This window comes from Gekko japonicus, unplaced genomic scaffold (genome assembly GCF_001447785.1).
Source record: "Gekko japonicus isolate JY-2015 unplaced genomic scaffold, Gekko_japonicus_V1.1 scaffold1651, whole genome shotgun sequence".
Taxonomy (NCBI): domain Eukaryota; kingdom Metazoa; phylum Chordata; class Lepidosauria; order Squamata; family Gekkonidae; genus Gekko; species Gekko japonicus.
In genome coordinates this window covers 166,530-183,521 of record NW_015159760.1, presented here as the reverse complement: position 1 = coordinate 183,521, position 16,992 = coordinate 166,530, and the positions used below count along the sequence as shown (strand labels likewise).

Sequence of the window (16,992 nt, the reverse complement as noted above, 5' to 3'; positions counted from 1 at the left end):
GGCTTCACGCCACTCACAGTGTCTTTCCAGCTGCTCCCACTCAGTCACTGCCCACATAGATGCAATGTTCCCTCTAAGCTGAGTTAGTGTGAGCTAGCTCATGGTTTTTTAGCCTCTGGCTCACACCTTTTTGTCTTCACTCAGGAAGGATGGCTCCAGAGCAAACTAATTTATGCAGCAGCCAAATCGCTCGCTCACAACTTTAATGCCAGTAGCTCACAAAGTAGAATTTTTGCTCACAAGACTCCACAGCTTAGAGGGAGCGTTGATGACAGGGTGGGCAGGATAGGCTGTGGCAGCCCGGCAATGGGTCAGAATACCCTTCCTTGTCTGGTACACACATGGTTCAGGGGAATGTGCATCGCCCCTGCTACCCGTATCCTCCCCCCAATTGGCAGGCCGGGGCTGCTGCCATCCAAAGATGTCTAGTCTGCCCTTTGCATTGCCTCTCTCTTAGCTGCTGGGCCAGGGGACTCTTGTGATGCCCAGTGACTGCAGGGCTATGGAGGCATGGAGAAATCAGTCAGGACACCCTGAGGGTTCGATGAGGCTTTGGGTGCCAGGTCCCTGGCCCCTCAGCTGGGGCCAGGTGGTACCAGGGCTCATGACACTCACCACACGGCACCTCAGTGGGACGGCCACCCGCCACCATGGGGGGGGGTATCACTGCCCACATGATGGCCTCTGCTCCAGGTAGACTCTCCTCCACTGCCTGCTTATAAGGAGCACCTTTGGCCATGAGGGCTTGGATGCACCACTGAGTGGGACCAAAGGAATTATTCCAATGCTTCAGAGTGGACAACTCCATCCAGGTGGCATGTCCCAGGGCAGACACCCATTCCCCCACCGTGTGCCAGAAGGCACAGCACTGGGAGGTGGCAGAGCTGCTCCTGGAAGTGGCAAAGGGCAATGCTCTCATGCTTCACCACCAACCTGTACAGCAGTGCCTTCTCGGCCTCAGTTCAGTTAGGCTGGTGGTGGCCATCACCATTACCAGATGTTCGTATGGCCGTGCCACACACACACAGGGGAATGTGGAGCTGGGCTGAGCCACCATGGGAAGATTCCCCCCCTTCTGGCCACCCACCCCTGTTCTTGCCATGGCCACTACCTGGCAGGAGGGGGCTGTGGCCACTGGGGAACATGGCACCAAAAGATGGAGTAGGTAGTGTCCAGGGGGGCAGGGGCCAGGAGCCCGGAAGAACATTGCCTTGGCTGCCCATTACCCCTGCGAATGCTAAACAAACAAACTAAACAAGCCCTGTGAATGCTGCCATGTCTTCTTGCAGAGCCTGGCCAGCCACTGCCAGGATGGTACCCCTTCCTGCCCTTGCTGCCCATACTAGGGGTTTGCAACATCCACTTACTGCTGGCACTGTACATCTGGGCGTCACAGCAATGGCAGAGAAGGCACCGTGCCTGCCATTGCTGAGCTCACATCAGTATCCTCCATCTGTCAGACAGCACCTGCCTTGATTGGATTCACCTAGATAGAGCTGCCATCCAGGCCCTGTGTGAGGAGCTGGGCCCAGCCCTCCAGGGTCAAGCTCTCACATCCCGTGCCATCCCTGTTTTCTGGCCAGCAGATCCTTCCAGGGGGTCATCACTGAGGTCCTCAAGGTGTACCAGTCCTCAGCTAACAGTGGCCAAGCTCTTTGCCATTTGTGCATTGCTCCACAATGTCACCATGTGTCACTGTTTGCCGCCACCCCTTGGAGGGGAGCTGTTGGAGGGGATGTGGGCTGGGGCCCATATAAGTCACTGGAGACAGTGATGAGACAGGACCTCAGGGGGCTCCTTGAGCAGGTGCAGGCACACATCTGGCAGCGGAGGCATCCAGAGACCTGTGCGGACCCTCGGGGGACCCTCCTCCCTCTGTGTTTTACCCACCACTAAGGTTCATGTGCACTCACTCTAAGTCTGCATGGCAGGATGTCAGACAGTGTGCTATGCTGTGCACCCTACCTTGTGAGTTGTGGGGTGACTTGCGGGAAGCATTTATAGTGCAGGAGAGGCTGTGACTGGGTGCTGTGAATGGGACGCACCCACTGCAAGAGAGGTGCTTAATGGGTGTACCCTTAGTTGGTCTCCTGAACTGCTTGGGGTCCTGTGAGAATGGCTGCAGCATGAGGGACTTTTTTGGCTCAGAATGGGAGCTGATGGGCTACACTGGTATTTTTGGCAAGCGCAACTTTGTGCCTGCTCAGGGGGTGTCCCCATGCTGGAAGCAATTGAGGAGCTGTCTAACTGCTGCCATACCCCCAGCACACCCTGTTTCCCACTGGAGCAGGGGTCTGTGCTGGTGTGCTGGGGCAGCGCAGCTGTGCAAGCAGTACTGTGGGGTGCAGCATAAGTGGCCCTTACACTGGCATAAAATGCACTTATGCTGGCGGTCAGTTCAGTTAGTTCCCTGTGCCAATGGTTTTTTGTTTTTTTTAGGATTGCACAGTAAGAGAAACGTAACTAACATTTGCTTGCAATTAAGTGTTCTTTATTCTGCATTTATATAACATTTGGCTATGTATTTTCATATGTGTTTTTTCCTAGTCCTTCCTGGGGTAGCCTTGGCAATGTTCCTGGCACAGATATATATAAAAAGGTCACCAGATACAAAAATGTAAGATTTTCCAACAAGTTATCACGTAACAAAAAGTTTTGTACTGTTGCTTTTAAGGGTTTGGTGGAAGTATATAACACAAAATGATCCTCAGTTTCTCACAAAGAGAAGAGCAGGCCAGTGGTTTATTGCAGGATGAAGCATGTCAGGCCACTCGGTTCATACTGTGATCCATAGCTTCTGACAGCAAAATCTATATGGTTAGCTGCAGTTAATTTCTATATATGCTTACTACATCAATACATTAAAGCTGGAGATCTGGGGGTGAAGCCTGGGAAAGTGGAGTTTGGGGGAGAGGAGGGAGATCAGGAGGGACATGTAGCCATAGAGTCTACCTTGAGAAGCTTCTGATTTCTCCAGGGAAACTGTTCTTTGTAGTCTGTAGTTCAGTCACAATTCTAGGAAATTTTTAGTTCCCATCTAGAGGTTGGCAACCATTCACTGAGCAAATTGCCAGGCTAGGCCCAGTTAGGTGAACGTTGTCAGTTTTTGACAACAGCCTTGTAAAGATATGGCTACAATTTCCATCTTAATACTCCCATTATAAAGGCTTTCATTGTGCAGTAATGACAGTGAATGATTAAAATAGGGGTACGAAGTCTTTCTGCAGATGAGCTAGTTTTGCTTTGGGGCGATGGAACTTGCTTTCCACCTTAAGCAGGGTTGTAAACTCTGGGTTGGGAAATACTTGGAGATTTTGTGGGTGGAGCCTGAGGAGCACGGAGGTTTGGGGAGGGAGAGAGGGACTTCAGTGGGGTATGACGCCATAATAAAATCTACCTTCCAAAGTGGCCATTTTCTCCAGGTGAACTGATCTCTGTCACCTGGAGATCAGTTGTAATCCCAGGAGATCTCCAACCAACACTTGGAGATTGACAGCCCTAATAAACCAACTTAAAATCTCCACATAATCCAGGGGATATATACGCTTTACTGCTGGAGGACAGGTGTTAGCATGGTATAGTGGGCAGAGTGTAGGGTTGCCAGCTCCCTTACCTCTACCAGTGGGAGGCTTTGAGGGGCATTCCGGGAGGTGGGGGGGACATTGTGCGACCCGGAAGTGATGTCATCATGCCGGAAATGTCATGTGGGGATGCTCTGCTATTTGGGCAAAATTCTATGGCTTTTCGCCCTCAGGCCCCAGCCGCTCACTCTCAACCTAACCGACCTCACAGAATTGTGAGGATAAAATGCAGGGGAGCATGAAGTTGTAAGCTGCTTTGAGTCCCCATTAGGAAGAAAAGTGTGGTACAATTATCTAAAGAAATAAATTAAAAAATTAAAAGTGAGCAGTTTTGTGAGCGTTTTTATGCCAAATTCTAATTTCAGTGTCATAAAAAGAAAGTATGACCTGGAAGTAAAAGGTCTGTGTCTCCGATCACATAATTACAGAGGTGTCTTAGTTATTTTTTTAAAAAAATACACCCCCCCCATTTCAGTAATGCAGTATACTATACACACACACAGAGTCTATCTGTGCCCCTGAATTCATGACTACCTCCCCCCACCCATCCAGAATAGCCACAAAAAAGTAGTTAACAGTGACATGATGCTGAGACAGAGACAGACAGACACAGACAGACAAGTTACAAAAGCCTACAGGGACATAGGAGAAGGGTGGGCTGTCAGGGGTTGAGCTAGAAGGATTTGCAAATCAAGCAAAGTGGTCAAAAATGTAAAAAAAAACAACAACAACCAACCCAGGGTAAAGGTCTGGATTTTGTAACTCAGCGCAGACAGTATGCTTATTTCAATATAAAATGATTTTCACAACAGGTGGTTGAACCAGAAGGAGTGAAGATTGTCAGATTTTCAAGTCCTATTTTTTATGCTAACATTGATGGCTTGAGAAGCAGTGTCAGATCTTCTGTGAGTAGCCTGTGATAATTCTTAACATTTTCTATTTTTCATGCCTCAATCCAACATTTAAGCCCTTTGATGCCATTGAATTGTAGCCAGTGTATTTATTCCTTGGAAGACAAATTGAGTATACCTTGGTTCAATTGTGCATTCTCCAGGTGGGATTTGATGCCGTTCGAGTATATAACAAGAGGCTTAAAGCACTGAGAAAAATACAGAAGCTAATCAAGAAGGGGAAATTAAAAGCAACAAAGGTAAAGTATTAATCTCCCTTCTCCATTCAGTAATGAAGAGTTTGTCATGACCTGAAATATAGGTGAGGGTTCTTATTCAATGTATTTGTGGGATCTGCATTTCTATTTTAGTTTAAAATGAAGAATACAGAATTGGTAGGGTTTATCCTAACCCTGTTCTAGCATTCCACTGAGATGACTGAGTGAATGAAAATATTTATACGATTATACCCCATTTTTTCCTTTTGGCTCAAGTGTGAGGCCTTTCTCCAGTCGAAGGAGGCTTCCTCCAAAGTGTGGCTTTCTCACTGGAGAAAGCACCAGTTAAGTTGGAGGAAGGCTACTTGCAGGATGGTTGGATCCACCCCGCTATGTTCAGCAGCAGATAGGATGGGATTATGTGTGAGCAGAACTACAGGTCATCCCCCCCAATATATTCAGGGACTCCCTGGATATTCCAAAAACTGTGTCTTTGTAAATTAACCAAAAGAAAAAAAGGAGGGGGCTTGGTAAGACCTGAAAATGCTTCCAAAGGAATTGAAAATAGAGCAGTGACATGTTGGTTAAAAGGGAAAAGGGGGGAGTGGAGGAGAAAACAGCCTGCTCAAACATAGAGAATACTGGGAGAATGAGAATTTGGAGGGTGGGGTCCCCCCCCCCCCCCATTCCTCATAGGCCAGTTCGTAAATTACTAATGTTCACAGGCAACATGAGGAAACTGAGTACGTAAATAGGAAGTGAAAGGTCAGTTTGTGTGGGAGACTTCTGCTGTTAAAGAAGACTTTCTGAAGAATTGTGTCTATCACACATACCTGTGTGTATGCTGCTTTTCGTCTTGGAAGGAAAGGTAAGGAGTTGTTCGTTCCTTTATTAATAAATATTGTGATAAATATATAAATGTATGTGTCCTCACTAGAATGGCATAATCAGTGATTCTGGCACTACTAATGAAGCTTTTGAACCTGATGAAGACCCAGAAGATCCTTCAGAGCTTGACATTCCAACTAAAGAAGTAGAAATCCAAGTGGACTGGAATTCAGACCTTCCTGTCAAAGTCAATGTCCCCAAAGTGCCCCTGCACAGTCTCATTTTTGACTTTGGAGCTGTATCCTTCATGGATGTAGTAGCAGTGAGAGCCATGAAAACGGTAAGAGTACTTTGTTACTGATAAAAAAAATATTCTAGCTATTGGTATTTATTAAATTACTAGGTCATTTATGCACATGTAGGGACAAAGCAGATTTGAGCTAGAATCAAAGATAAATTTGAACCCTTGAAATATCTTTCCACACAAACTCTGGGTAGGATCCAGTGCAAGGACTGTATATTTTCCCTGCTTTGCACACCTAGCGGCATCAATTTTTGACCCTGGGAAAGCTGATTCCCAGGATCACATGTGGATAATAGATACGCAGGTGGCTGAATGGAAGGGAACAAGATTGCTTCCTTCTTCTTCTTCTTCCTCCTCCTCCTCCTCCTCCATCAGTGGACGTCTGCTGATGGAAAAGTCAGGAAGGGCAATATCATCCCTTTCCTCCTTCCCACTGCAGCCACCTGACCTGCATGACTATGGGTCTCATGACCCCAGGAATAAACTTTCCTAGATTAGAAAGGACTACCAGGGTAAGAGAGGGGGAAGGTTAGTGCCTTCCACTGGTGGGCTGTTGGGTTTAATACTCTGTGTACACACATTTTGCCTTGCAGAAGACAGCACTGTTTGCATTGTGGGCAGAGATGTTAAAGAAATATTTTCTCATGGGTTAGCTTTGGGCTAGTGTGTGCTTTTGTGACTTGTACAGATTTAACTGAGATGGGTAAAATCCTCCATTTTTGTAGTTGCCTGTCCCATCACAATCACCAGTGGTGTTAATCTATGCAAAAGTGAAACTAACACATTTATCATCATCATTTAACCTTTATTTAGATTATGTTCTTAAACCTATGTTACAGTCTCAAAACACTAACATGTAACAAAGTGAAAATAAGTAATTTGAACAATCAAAACAAATCAAACTGAGTACTTTTTAAAATTTTAGAATGCATTTAAGGTGAGACCAAGTCCTTTCCTCCAGATCTATTTATTTAACAACTTTTAGAAAAGTTTAGAATAATGAGGACAAGCAGAGGTCATTTCGAGGGGGGAACGCGGGGATCGCAGTTCCCCCGAGTGAGGGACGGGGGGCGGGGCACATGATGAAGCCCCGCCCCCTGCTTCCGGCCGCCCCGCTTCTGGTCCTCATTCAGCCAGGAGGAGGCAGGAGAAGAGGGAGGGTAAGTTGCTTCCTCCCTGCCTCTCCCCACCCCTGCCTGCCTGGGGCCAGGGAGGGCCTTCGCGGGGCTTCCTTGCACTCCCGCTGGCCTTGCAGGTCCACCGCCGGGCCTCTCATGGGGCTCGGCAGTGAAGCTGCAAGGCCGGCGGCGGCCAAGACCGTTAGGGGCGGGGTGTGTGGCCTTATGACACACTTCCGGTGATGTCAGCGGATGTGGCATATGCTAATGAGTTATGCTAATGAGTTCCCCTAGCTCTTTTTCTACGAAACGACCCCTGAGGACAAGTCAATCTTTTGATTACTCCTCTCCGTAACACCAAACAGGGGGAGGAGGTCCTCCAAATGGGGAAAAAGGAACAAAGTAAGGACATCTGATTTGTTTAACTTTGACTAAAAGATTGGAAGAAATTTTTTCTCAAAGTGGTTGATACAGCAGATGCCATATTATTGTTGGAAAGAGTTATTGAGGCCATAAATCTATTGAATTTGTTGTACTTATTTAATTACTGATTTTTAAAAAACACTTTGGGTTTGATCCAGCATTCCACAGGTACAAGGAAGGATGAAGGATCTTTGCACAAGGGTCACGGATATTCTCACTTTTCCTTTCACCAAAAGCCATTTCCAACCCTGGGGAAGTTGATTCCCGGGATGCAGGTTGTTGTGCTGCAGTGAACTTGACCATGTACAACATATCCCATAGTTGTTTTTGCCAGTGCCATAAACATGGGCCTTTATTGTCCTTCTGCTTCTTGATAAGTTCCACTGTTTTATTTTAATTTATTAAAATAAATATTTATATACTGTTTTTCCATTTAGAGCTGTAGCTATTGAAATGGTTAGTGTTAGGATTCTTTACAATTTCCTGATGGTTAAAGTGGATTACACCTTTTACATATCCAAATAAAAACTGTAGTGGAGACACTGGTATTGCACGTGAAGTTAAAGGTCTAAAAGTACAATCTTATACATAGTTACTCCAGTCTAAGCCCATCAAAATCCATCAGCTTAGACTAGAGTAGCTAGGGTTACCTTTGCAAAAGGCTGCACTGTGTCTTTGCCTGCCCCCCCCCCCAATAAAACTGGATCCAGCTTCATCAAACTATTTATATCATTGGTGTGAAACCCCCAGGTTTCAAAGAGTCCATTAATATTCTTGACATTGGCTTATCATATAACATCAGTATTCACTACTGCAACTCATTTATAGGGTTGCCAACCTCTAGGTGGGAGCTGAAGATTCCCCAGCATTACAGCTGATGTCCAAACTACATATATGGCTTATTTATTACTTATTCATTTAAAACATTTATTCAATTTATCCTGGAGAAAATGGCTGCTTTGGAAGGTGGACTGCATGGCATTATATACCACTGAGGTCCCTCCCCTCCCTAAACCCCATTCTCTCAGGTTCCACCCTCAAATCTCCAGGTATTCCTAACCTGGAGTTGGTAACCCTGTTTCTCAATTAAAGTTTCCGAACATCAGTTTTCAAAAAAACCAGTGGACTCAAAAGGGTGTAACTCAACTGCAGTGTTAATCTATCTGCAAAAATTAATGCTAGCCCAATCCTTTTCTTTTCAGATTGTCAAAGAATTTGAGAGGATTGATGTGCGAGTATACATTGCATCACATTTAGGTAAATATGTAAACTTAGCTATTATTGCTAACGGGTAGCATCTGTTATGAAGTGTAAAGTGGAAGGGAGAAGCCATAGCGTAATAGGAGAGTAGATTCAGAAGGTCCCAGGTTGAATCACTGGACTCTCCACTTAAAAAGAAACTCCAGTAGCAAGTCAAGGAAAGATCTTTGCCCAAAACCTTGGGAAACTATTGTCAGCTACAATATGTACTGCAGGGATGTCAAACATATGGCTCAGTGGCTGGAACAGCACGTCCAGGTCTGTTATCTGGCCCGCAAGCAAGGAAGAGGAGGGTGGTGGCAGCAGGGCAATAGCAGTGAAAAGACGCGTGTCAGGTCAGCTGGCTGACTGCTCCTTCCCCCTCATTTCTTTCTCTCTTGGTTGGGCCACGCTGTACATGTTCAGCCGCCACCTCCCTCTCCTCCTCCTGTCAGAGGCAGGGCAGTTGCCACCTCCCTGTCAGTGCATGTGTGGGCTGGGCCTCCCCCTTCACTTCAGCAGTAGAAGCCTCTTCCTTCGCAACTGTGGCCGCCACCTTCTTCTCCTCTGCCCATGTCTCTTGCTTGTTCTCTGTCGTGATGCCAGAGAAGCGGCCCTTTGGGAGGGAGGGAAGGAAGAAGAAGGGAGTGTGTAGGTGGTGGGAAGCCGCTGATGGAAATGGGTGTGAGCAATGACACAGGTATACTCAAATGAATATTCTAGTTGCAACCTGAATCACAATGCTTATCGAAAACAAAAAAAAGAGCAGCTCTAGTTATCTCATGGAAACATTTAATTTGGGCTTCCAAACAAAAAGATGTAAAAATCTTTTGGGATATGATTGCAAATGAGCTAAACACTAGATCCCTGCTCCTCTGTTACATCTGTGCTAATTGCTGGGAGGCACATTTGAAGGCCTTATTTGCGACATCATCTCCTGAAAGTATCCCTGCTAAAATGATCCTTACTCCAAAGCTTGACAAATGGCCCCCGGTCACAATATCAGAAATTAATTATTTAATATTTCAAATGAAATCTGAAAAGGCACCAGAACTTAACCTGGTGCCTTCAGAGCTACTTCAAGCAAATGTCAACTAGTGGGCAAAGATTTTGGCTCCAATATTTACTCAAAGTAATGAGACAGGAATTATGCCTACCTCTTGGCAGCATGCAATAAAAGTCCTTGTCTATTAAAAAGGTGATCTAACAAACCCAAAGAATTATTGCCCCATAAGTTTGTTATCAGTGGTGAGCAAACTCCTTGCTTTATAAGAAGGTACTTCTCTGGATTGAGGGTGAAGCCACACTAGGTCAAGAGCAAGAGATTCCACAGAGGAGTCAGCGCAGTTGACCATTGCCATACGCTTCAATTTACTGTAGACAAGTATACCAGATCAAAAAATGGTATGTTAGCTGTTGCTTTTATGGATCTCAGAGCAATATGTTGTCGAAGGCTTTCATGGCCGGAGTTCATTAGTTGTTGTATATTTTCCGGGCTGTATGGCCATGGTCTTGGCATTGTAATACCTGACGTTTCACCAGCAGCTGTGACTGGCATCCTCAGAGGTATAACACAGAAAGATGGAGTACTCTCTGTGTCAATGTGAGAAGAAAGACGGTAGGCAGGTAATTTATATCTACTCAGGAAGGTGGGGTAGAGCTGAATCATTATCTTGTAGGAATTTCCCAGGCTGTGACATGCTAATGGAGGAATGGAGGAGGAGGTTCTTTTGCATATGGATTGACTGTTGAAATTCTAATTTTATCTGTAGTGCTGTTGTGAGATGTAGAGCATTTTGTGTTTTTCAGGACTGGAAACCATGCCCTATTTATTTTTAAACTCAACAGCCAATCCATATACACCTTCTCAGGAAAGCATGTCACAGCCTGTTTCTTATATGCAGACGATACTGCTCTTCTGTCAAGATCTATGGTTGACCTACATAAACTTATAGGTTCCTTTTTGGAGTGTTGTTCCAATGAGGGGTTAGCTATTAATGTTACTAAGTCCCATTTGGTATGTACATCTATGACACAATTACCTCTTCCCAGCCATTGCCGTGACCGAGTCGGGGCATCCCTGTATATATATATTTATACTGGATTCAGATTATTTTACTCTGATGTGACTGATCACCTTTGCTTTCTCAGGGCTGACCAGTTCACACTAAAATGTAGTCTCTTCGGGGTTTATATTTCTTGTGGATAGATTGACAACTGCCAGATATAGATCTTTTTCAAAAGTTAGGCACCAGTGCTTGTGAAAGGCAAACAGCACAGTTCTTTATTTCAAAGAAAACTCAACAGGAGGATGGGATATTTACACAGGATATTTTGTTTCTTTATAGAATAGATGCTTCACTCTGCTTGCACATAGGCTGTAGGCTTATCACTCTAAGTTTGTCACAGATTGTCTTTGGTACACAGAAACCATTTATGATTCCACTCTCCAGTAACTGATTGTGGTTAGCCTTTGGACTTTATTCGCCTGGTTCCCTGAGACTGACTGGTGCGACTACCCCAACTTTTCCAGTCTTTAGACTTCCCATCCCAGTGTCCCTCTCTCTTTACATCTCATGTCAATTTCATTCCATGCTGATGATCCTCCCCTGATGTGGGCAGGGAGTGACCTTCATCTCTGGTACCTGGTATTTCCTTCTGCAAACTTACCACTAACTTTATAAGCATTCCGTGGCAAACCCTGCACGGTCCCACCCATTTCTGCGACCTGAGTAGGATACTGAGTAGACCTGCTTAGTGTTGCGTTAGTATTTTAATCTGCATGGTTATTTAGGAACAGCTCTCTGTAAACTCAAAACAAAACCTTTCTTTATATTGCTGTATTAAGTACCTGTTCCTGAAGTTCAAGACAGCGAAGCCCTTGTTGACATTTATGTGTTCTGTCTCTTAGATTGTCTCCCTGTATCTTTGGACCAATGGTATCACAAGCAACATATATTTTTAATATAAATTACATCAGGGAGGAGTCTCATTCATAATATGATTAGGAAAGTGATGGGAGGCAAAACCCGAGTAGAATGTTTATGATTCATAAATACAAAATTCTCTGTGACAACTATTTGTCATTTTGAGTGGTTTTCATCTGGCTACTAATTGTTCCTTAGCTGATTTCTTATTGTTTTTCTGCAAACACACAAACAGAAACCAGAAACTGGGTTTTGAATATTTTTCTGTGTAGATTGCTGTTTTAATAAATCTGAATATGTATATTTTTTCCCTCATCTTTTTCTCTTCAGACCACATCATGAGAAAGCTGGAACTCTGTGCCTTCTTTGATGGTATTATCCAAAAAGAGATGTTTTTCCTGACTGTCCATGATGCTGTCCTCCACATACAGAGTCAGCTCATACACAGAGACACCCAGGACCCTATAATTGAAAAGGTACGTGGCAAACATAGTTTGTTTTTATGTGCACATATTTTCTTTTGCATACATTTATTTTTAAAACATATACATTTATTTTTCAATAAAAATGTACAAAACAATGTATGATCAAATATCTGTCATAACAGGTCATCCAATTTGTCTGTCTTCTCCAGTCACAATCACTTATGATCATCCTCACAATTGCTAAAATGTTACTTTACAACTGACCTTTAACATCTATCCCAGTTATATATGATTTTGTAGATATGCATAAAATTATGTATGAATCTGTCCCTCTGAAAAGTCATCTGTCCCATTCAGTGCCATCGTCCACCAACTGGCAAAGACTGTTTTGTTTCATCTGGTGTTCCCTCAGTGATTCCTCCTTCCTACCCTATGTTTTAATGGTTTTTATGTTTTTGTATGTGTATTTTAGCTTGGGTTTTAATTGTTTTAATTATGTATTTTATTTGATTATAATGTTTTTTATGGTGGGTTTTTATTAAGTTTTTAATCTGTTAGAAGCCTTGAAGATGCTGAGGACTACAGAAAGGCTGGGTATAAATTTTGTAAATAAAATAATATCCACAGTCACTCTAGCAATTTTGGTATTATTACAGGCCACTATATTAATAGTTCCTGTCAAGATCCCTGGATTTAGTTGTAGTTTTCTTTCAATGAATCCTTCAGTTCTGAATCATAACTCTCCGATGTGCATATTAAAAAGGGAGGTACAATGCACAGGACTGAATTCACCATTTGGTGTTACTGATTTTATGCTAACTTCAAGGTGGTCATTTATAAAGGTCTTTGGGAATAAATGATCTAATAATTTAAGCATAAATCCATTCTGGGGACATGATTCTGCCTGCAATATCAGTTGACTGAGACTTGACCAATTATTCCCATCACTAGAACCTTAATGTATATGCCAGCACTTGAATGCCATGTCATCTGTTAGATAATAAGGAAAGAGAAACTGGGTGTGACCCAGCCATAGTTAAACACTTTAAAGCTCCATTGATTTGCATTGGCTACTTAAACACAATCATAAATTGCTTCTACTGAAATCAATGAGACATGATTAATTGGCCAAGTTATGCTCCATGCTTTTAGTAATAAGAAATTTGCAAGGGAGCAAAGATGCACAGATAATTTCACAACTGTTCCATTTTTGGCAGGACCTACATGGTACAATAATTTGTCTAGCCGTGTCCTAAATTGGCAGCCTCTATCTTCCTAGAATATGTTTTCAACCTTGGTAACTCTCCTCCCCCTCACTCAAATTAGTATTTAGTACAATATCCTGAATGTGTTTATTCCTGCTGCTATACTTATTTCTCCATGAATTTATCTGTAACAGATATTGAAACACTGGGGTAGAACCAGTCAGCTTTTCCACTCAGTCCTTATCCTCCTTGCTACAGCCCCTGTTTCACATGGCTTTTGTCCATGCAGGTCCCATGATCCCCAGCATAACCTTTCTGAGTGGTCAAAGGAGACCCTTCTTTTTATTGCAGAAAGCCTGGTTGTATCCACCCCATTATCAAGTGATGGAAAATGTCCCACTAACGCTTGTACCATCAGTTTTACTGGGGTTAGAATCTACTACATTAATATTGAAAAAACTGATATCTACTTTCAAAATAAAAATTACAAATCAATCCTGAGTGTATATCAGAAAATTGTAATTATAGAACTATTAGGAAAAAGGCTCGTTGTAGAAATAAATACAACGGCCTCTAGAAAGAGGCTCTGGGCAGGTGCCCTGGCCTTGGACACTCAGTGTCAATTTGCTGTGGTGACCTCAGCAGGGTATAATGACACTGAGTCCACCATTTTCTCCAGAGGAACTGATCTCTGCTACCTAAAGAACAGTTGTAATTTTGAGTGACCTCCAGCCCTCACCTGGAGATTGGCAACGATGGTTCCCCAGAAGGGAATGGTTGGTTTGGAGGGTGGAGTCTATGGCTTTGTGCCTGTCTGAGGTCCCACGCCTCCTGAAAACTCACCCTCTCCAGGCTCCATCCCTCACATCTCCAGGAATTTCCCACCTGGAGTTGGCAACCTTATCTCCTTCCCAGCCAATCATCAACCTACCTTTATTTCCTCCTCACTCTTCAGCTTTCCAACCCCCCCCCACACACACACCTGCAGCCTCTCCCATGCTCTGAAACCCTGACTGCAACGTCACATTGGCTGTCATACTGTCATTGGCTGCCACCTCAGCAGCATATAAGGATACAGAGCCCACCATTTTCTCCAGGGGAACTGATCTCTGCCATCTGGAAAGCGGTTGTAATTCTGAGTGATCTCCAGCCCTCACCTGGAGATTGGACACATTTTACCTCAGAACAGCAAACTGTTTAGAATGTTAGAGGCAAAAGCCAATCAAGTCGCATATGCAAACGACCTCTGTGTTCTGAGGCAAAGGCCAATTAGGCTGCATATGCAAATAACCTTTGTATTCTGACTGGCTATGGGGGGGGAGGGGAACAGCAAACTGTTTAGAATGTTGGAGGCGAGACTCAAGCAATGCAGCCAGTGGATAGGGACAGATTCTGAGTGACACACCAAGGCGCCAACCAATTCCGGAACGTGTGGAATGTTCTAGAGAAGTGCCACCACCATTTGGCTTTTATAAATAAGGGAGATGCTTGATAAGTCCCACTGTGTTTAGTATGCATGGCATTGTAACCCTATTGACAGCTTTATGATACATTTCCTATGTCTTTCCTCATGATATCTCACAACTTTTTGGAACAGATTTCACTAATGCAGGAGTCAAAGGAACCAATTGGATTCACAGAAACAAACCAGGATGAAGAACTTGATGTTCAAGAAGAGGTATAATTTTATTTAGGGTGTTTTTTTTTTACTGTTCTCACATTCTATGTTGATAAATGTACAGAGCTCATTTAGCAAACTAGATTATTGTTAAATCCTCTTCCAGTAGGATTGTAGGTTGTGAAATTCCTGACTATTTGGGGATGGAGCCTTGGGAGGGTGGTGTTTGGGGTAGGGTTGCCAGGTCCCCCTGGCCACGGGCAGAGGATGGAGGGGGTGGGGTTGCCAGATACAGGATGGGAAATTCCGGGATATTTGGGGATGGAGCCTGGAAAGGACAGGGACTTCAGTGGGGTACAATGCCATAGAGTATACCCTCCAAAGCACCCATTTTCTCCGGGAGAACTGATCTTTGTAGTATGGAGATAAGCTGTAATTCCAGGGGATCCCCAGGCCTCCCAGATTGTCCCCTCCTTCTTCCATGACCCAAGAGCTTAGTCTGTCCCAGTCCCCCCACCCACATGATGCACAACATTTTTCAGTAAGCTGCTCAGGGGCTCAGAAGGGTCTCCCAGGAACTTCTGTCACTCTTGTATTCATTTCATGGACCTGATAAAGGAGAACTTCCTGGAGATTGCACCCACAGTTGTGACATCACTTAAGGCTGGTTTAACAGGGAACTACAGTCCTGTGGTGGATCCCTTAACAGAGAATATACAGCACTTTCACCAAACTACATTTTCCCAGGATTCTTTGAGAGAAGCCACACTAGGTAACTTAACATATGCTCAGCATATACATTTGTAGTACTGACATTCCCTAAGTCATAGTCAGCCTCTTATTCTCTATGAAGAATAAGAGTTTTGAAAGACAGATTATGATTTCAGAAATAGTTTATTATTCTTGATTTACCTTAAAAACCCCTTTTATTACTAGGCTATGCGCAGACTTGCTTCATGATGGAAGATTACAGAATTCATCATATCAGTGGACTATGGGACAAATCACACAACAATATTTCATGCATCGTTATTGGGACCATTTACTCTGAACAAGGAGAAAGCATTTACTTTATGCTGCAGATGCTACAGACTCACCTAATTTATCTTTTCATATACTATCCTTGATTAGAAACTATTTGATAAAGTTGCTCAAAAGTAAATACAGCAAAAATGGGTGCCATATCACCATTACTGTAGCAGAACTGGCTATTAGCTTTTGAGCGCATATGCATGCTTGACCGCATTTATGGTCCAGTTTTACTTCAGTGTACCTAGGGAGAAATCCTAAGCAAGTCTATTGGAAGTTCCATTTTATTCACTGAGGCTTATTCCCAGGAAACTGTTGTTAGGATTGCAGCCATAGCCACCAAATAATCAGAGCTAGTTGTTGATATAAACAGGGAAGATGGTTAAGGAGTTATTTGTACAATATGAAGCAGAATGTTATTTCTCAGGGGTACCTTTTGGTGCTACAGACACAAAAGGGCTATTTGTGACAATAAATAATGCAGTAATTAATAGTAGGAATCTGAGTCCTGGAGGGGAAATTGTACCCTGGACGATTTAAGGCTTCACAAAGGTCTTCATAAAAATGCATGGGCTACAGTTTACCAATGAATTACTCCACAAATAATGAATTACTTTACAGCATAAAAACCTAACAGCAGCCCTGCTGGATCAGACCTGTGGTCCATCTAGTCCAGCATCCTGTCTCACACAGTGGCCAGTTTCTCTGGTGGTCCAATAACAGGGCATAGAGGCCAAGGCCTTCCCCTGATGTTGCCTCCTGGCACTCGTATTCAGATGTACATCGCCTCTACACTTGGAGGTTCCCTTTAGTTACCATGGACAGCCACTGATAGACCTATCCTCCTTGAATCTAATTCCCTTGTAAAGCTATTTAGTCCTGTGGCCATCAGTACATCATCTGGCAGCAAATTCCACATTTTAAGTATTGGGGCATTTCCTTTTGTCTGTCCTGAATCTACTGCCCATCAGCTTCATTGGATGCCCTCAAGTTCTAGTATTTTGGGAGCAGGAAAAAAAGTTATCTTTGTCAGTTCTCTCCATCCTGAGCATAACTTTATAAACCTCTATCATGTCCCTCCTCGGTTGTCCATTTTCTAAACTGAAAAGTCACAGATTCTTCAGGCTTTCCTCACAGGGAAGATTCTCCAACTCCCAATCATCTTGGTTGCCCTCTTCTGTACTTTT

At 43.8% G+C, this 16,992-nt stretch overlaps 1 protein-coding gene across 1 annotated transcript in view; it reads left to right on the top strand.

Annotated features, from left to right (window-relative positions):
- SLC26A4 (solute carrier family 26 (anion exchanger), member 4) overlaps positions 1-15,786 on the top strand; it is a 35,518-nt gene extending 19,732 nt beyond the window's left edge. The window contains exons 13-20 of the mRNA XM_015406061.1: positions 2,548-2,617; positions 4,394-4,486; positions 4,636-4,731; positions 5,627-5,857; positions 8,565-8,619; positions 11,859-12,004; positions 14,756-14,836; positions 15,713-15,786. Coding sequence (XP_015261547.1) covers positions 2,548-2,617; positions 4,394-4,486; positions 4,636-4,731; positions 5,627-5,857; positions 8,565-8,619; positions 11,859-12,004; positions 14,756-14,836; positions 15,713-15,736 — 796 coding nt within the window. The 3' untranslated portion in view covers positions 15,737-15,786. The remainder of the gene's footprint in view (positions 1-2,547; positions 2,618-4,393; positions 4,487-4,635; positions 4,732-5,626; positions 5,858-8,564; positions 8,620-11,858; positions 12,005-14,755; positions 14,837-15,712) is intronic.
- The last annotated feature ends 1,206 nt before the right edge of the window (positions 15,787-16,992 follow it).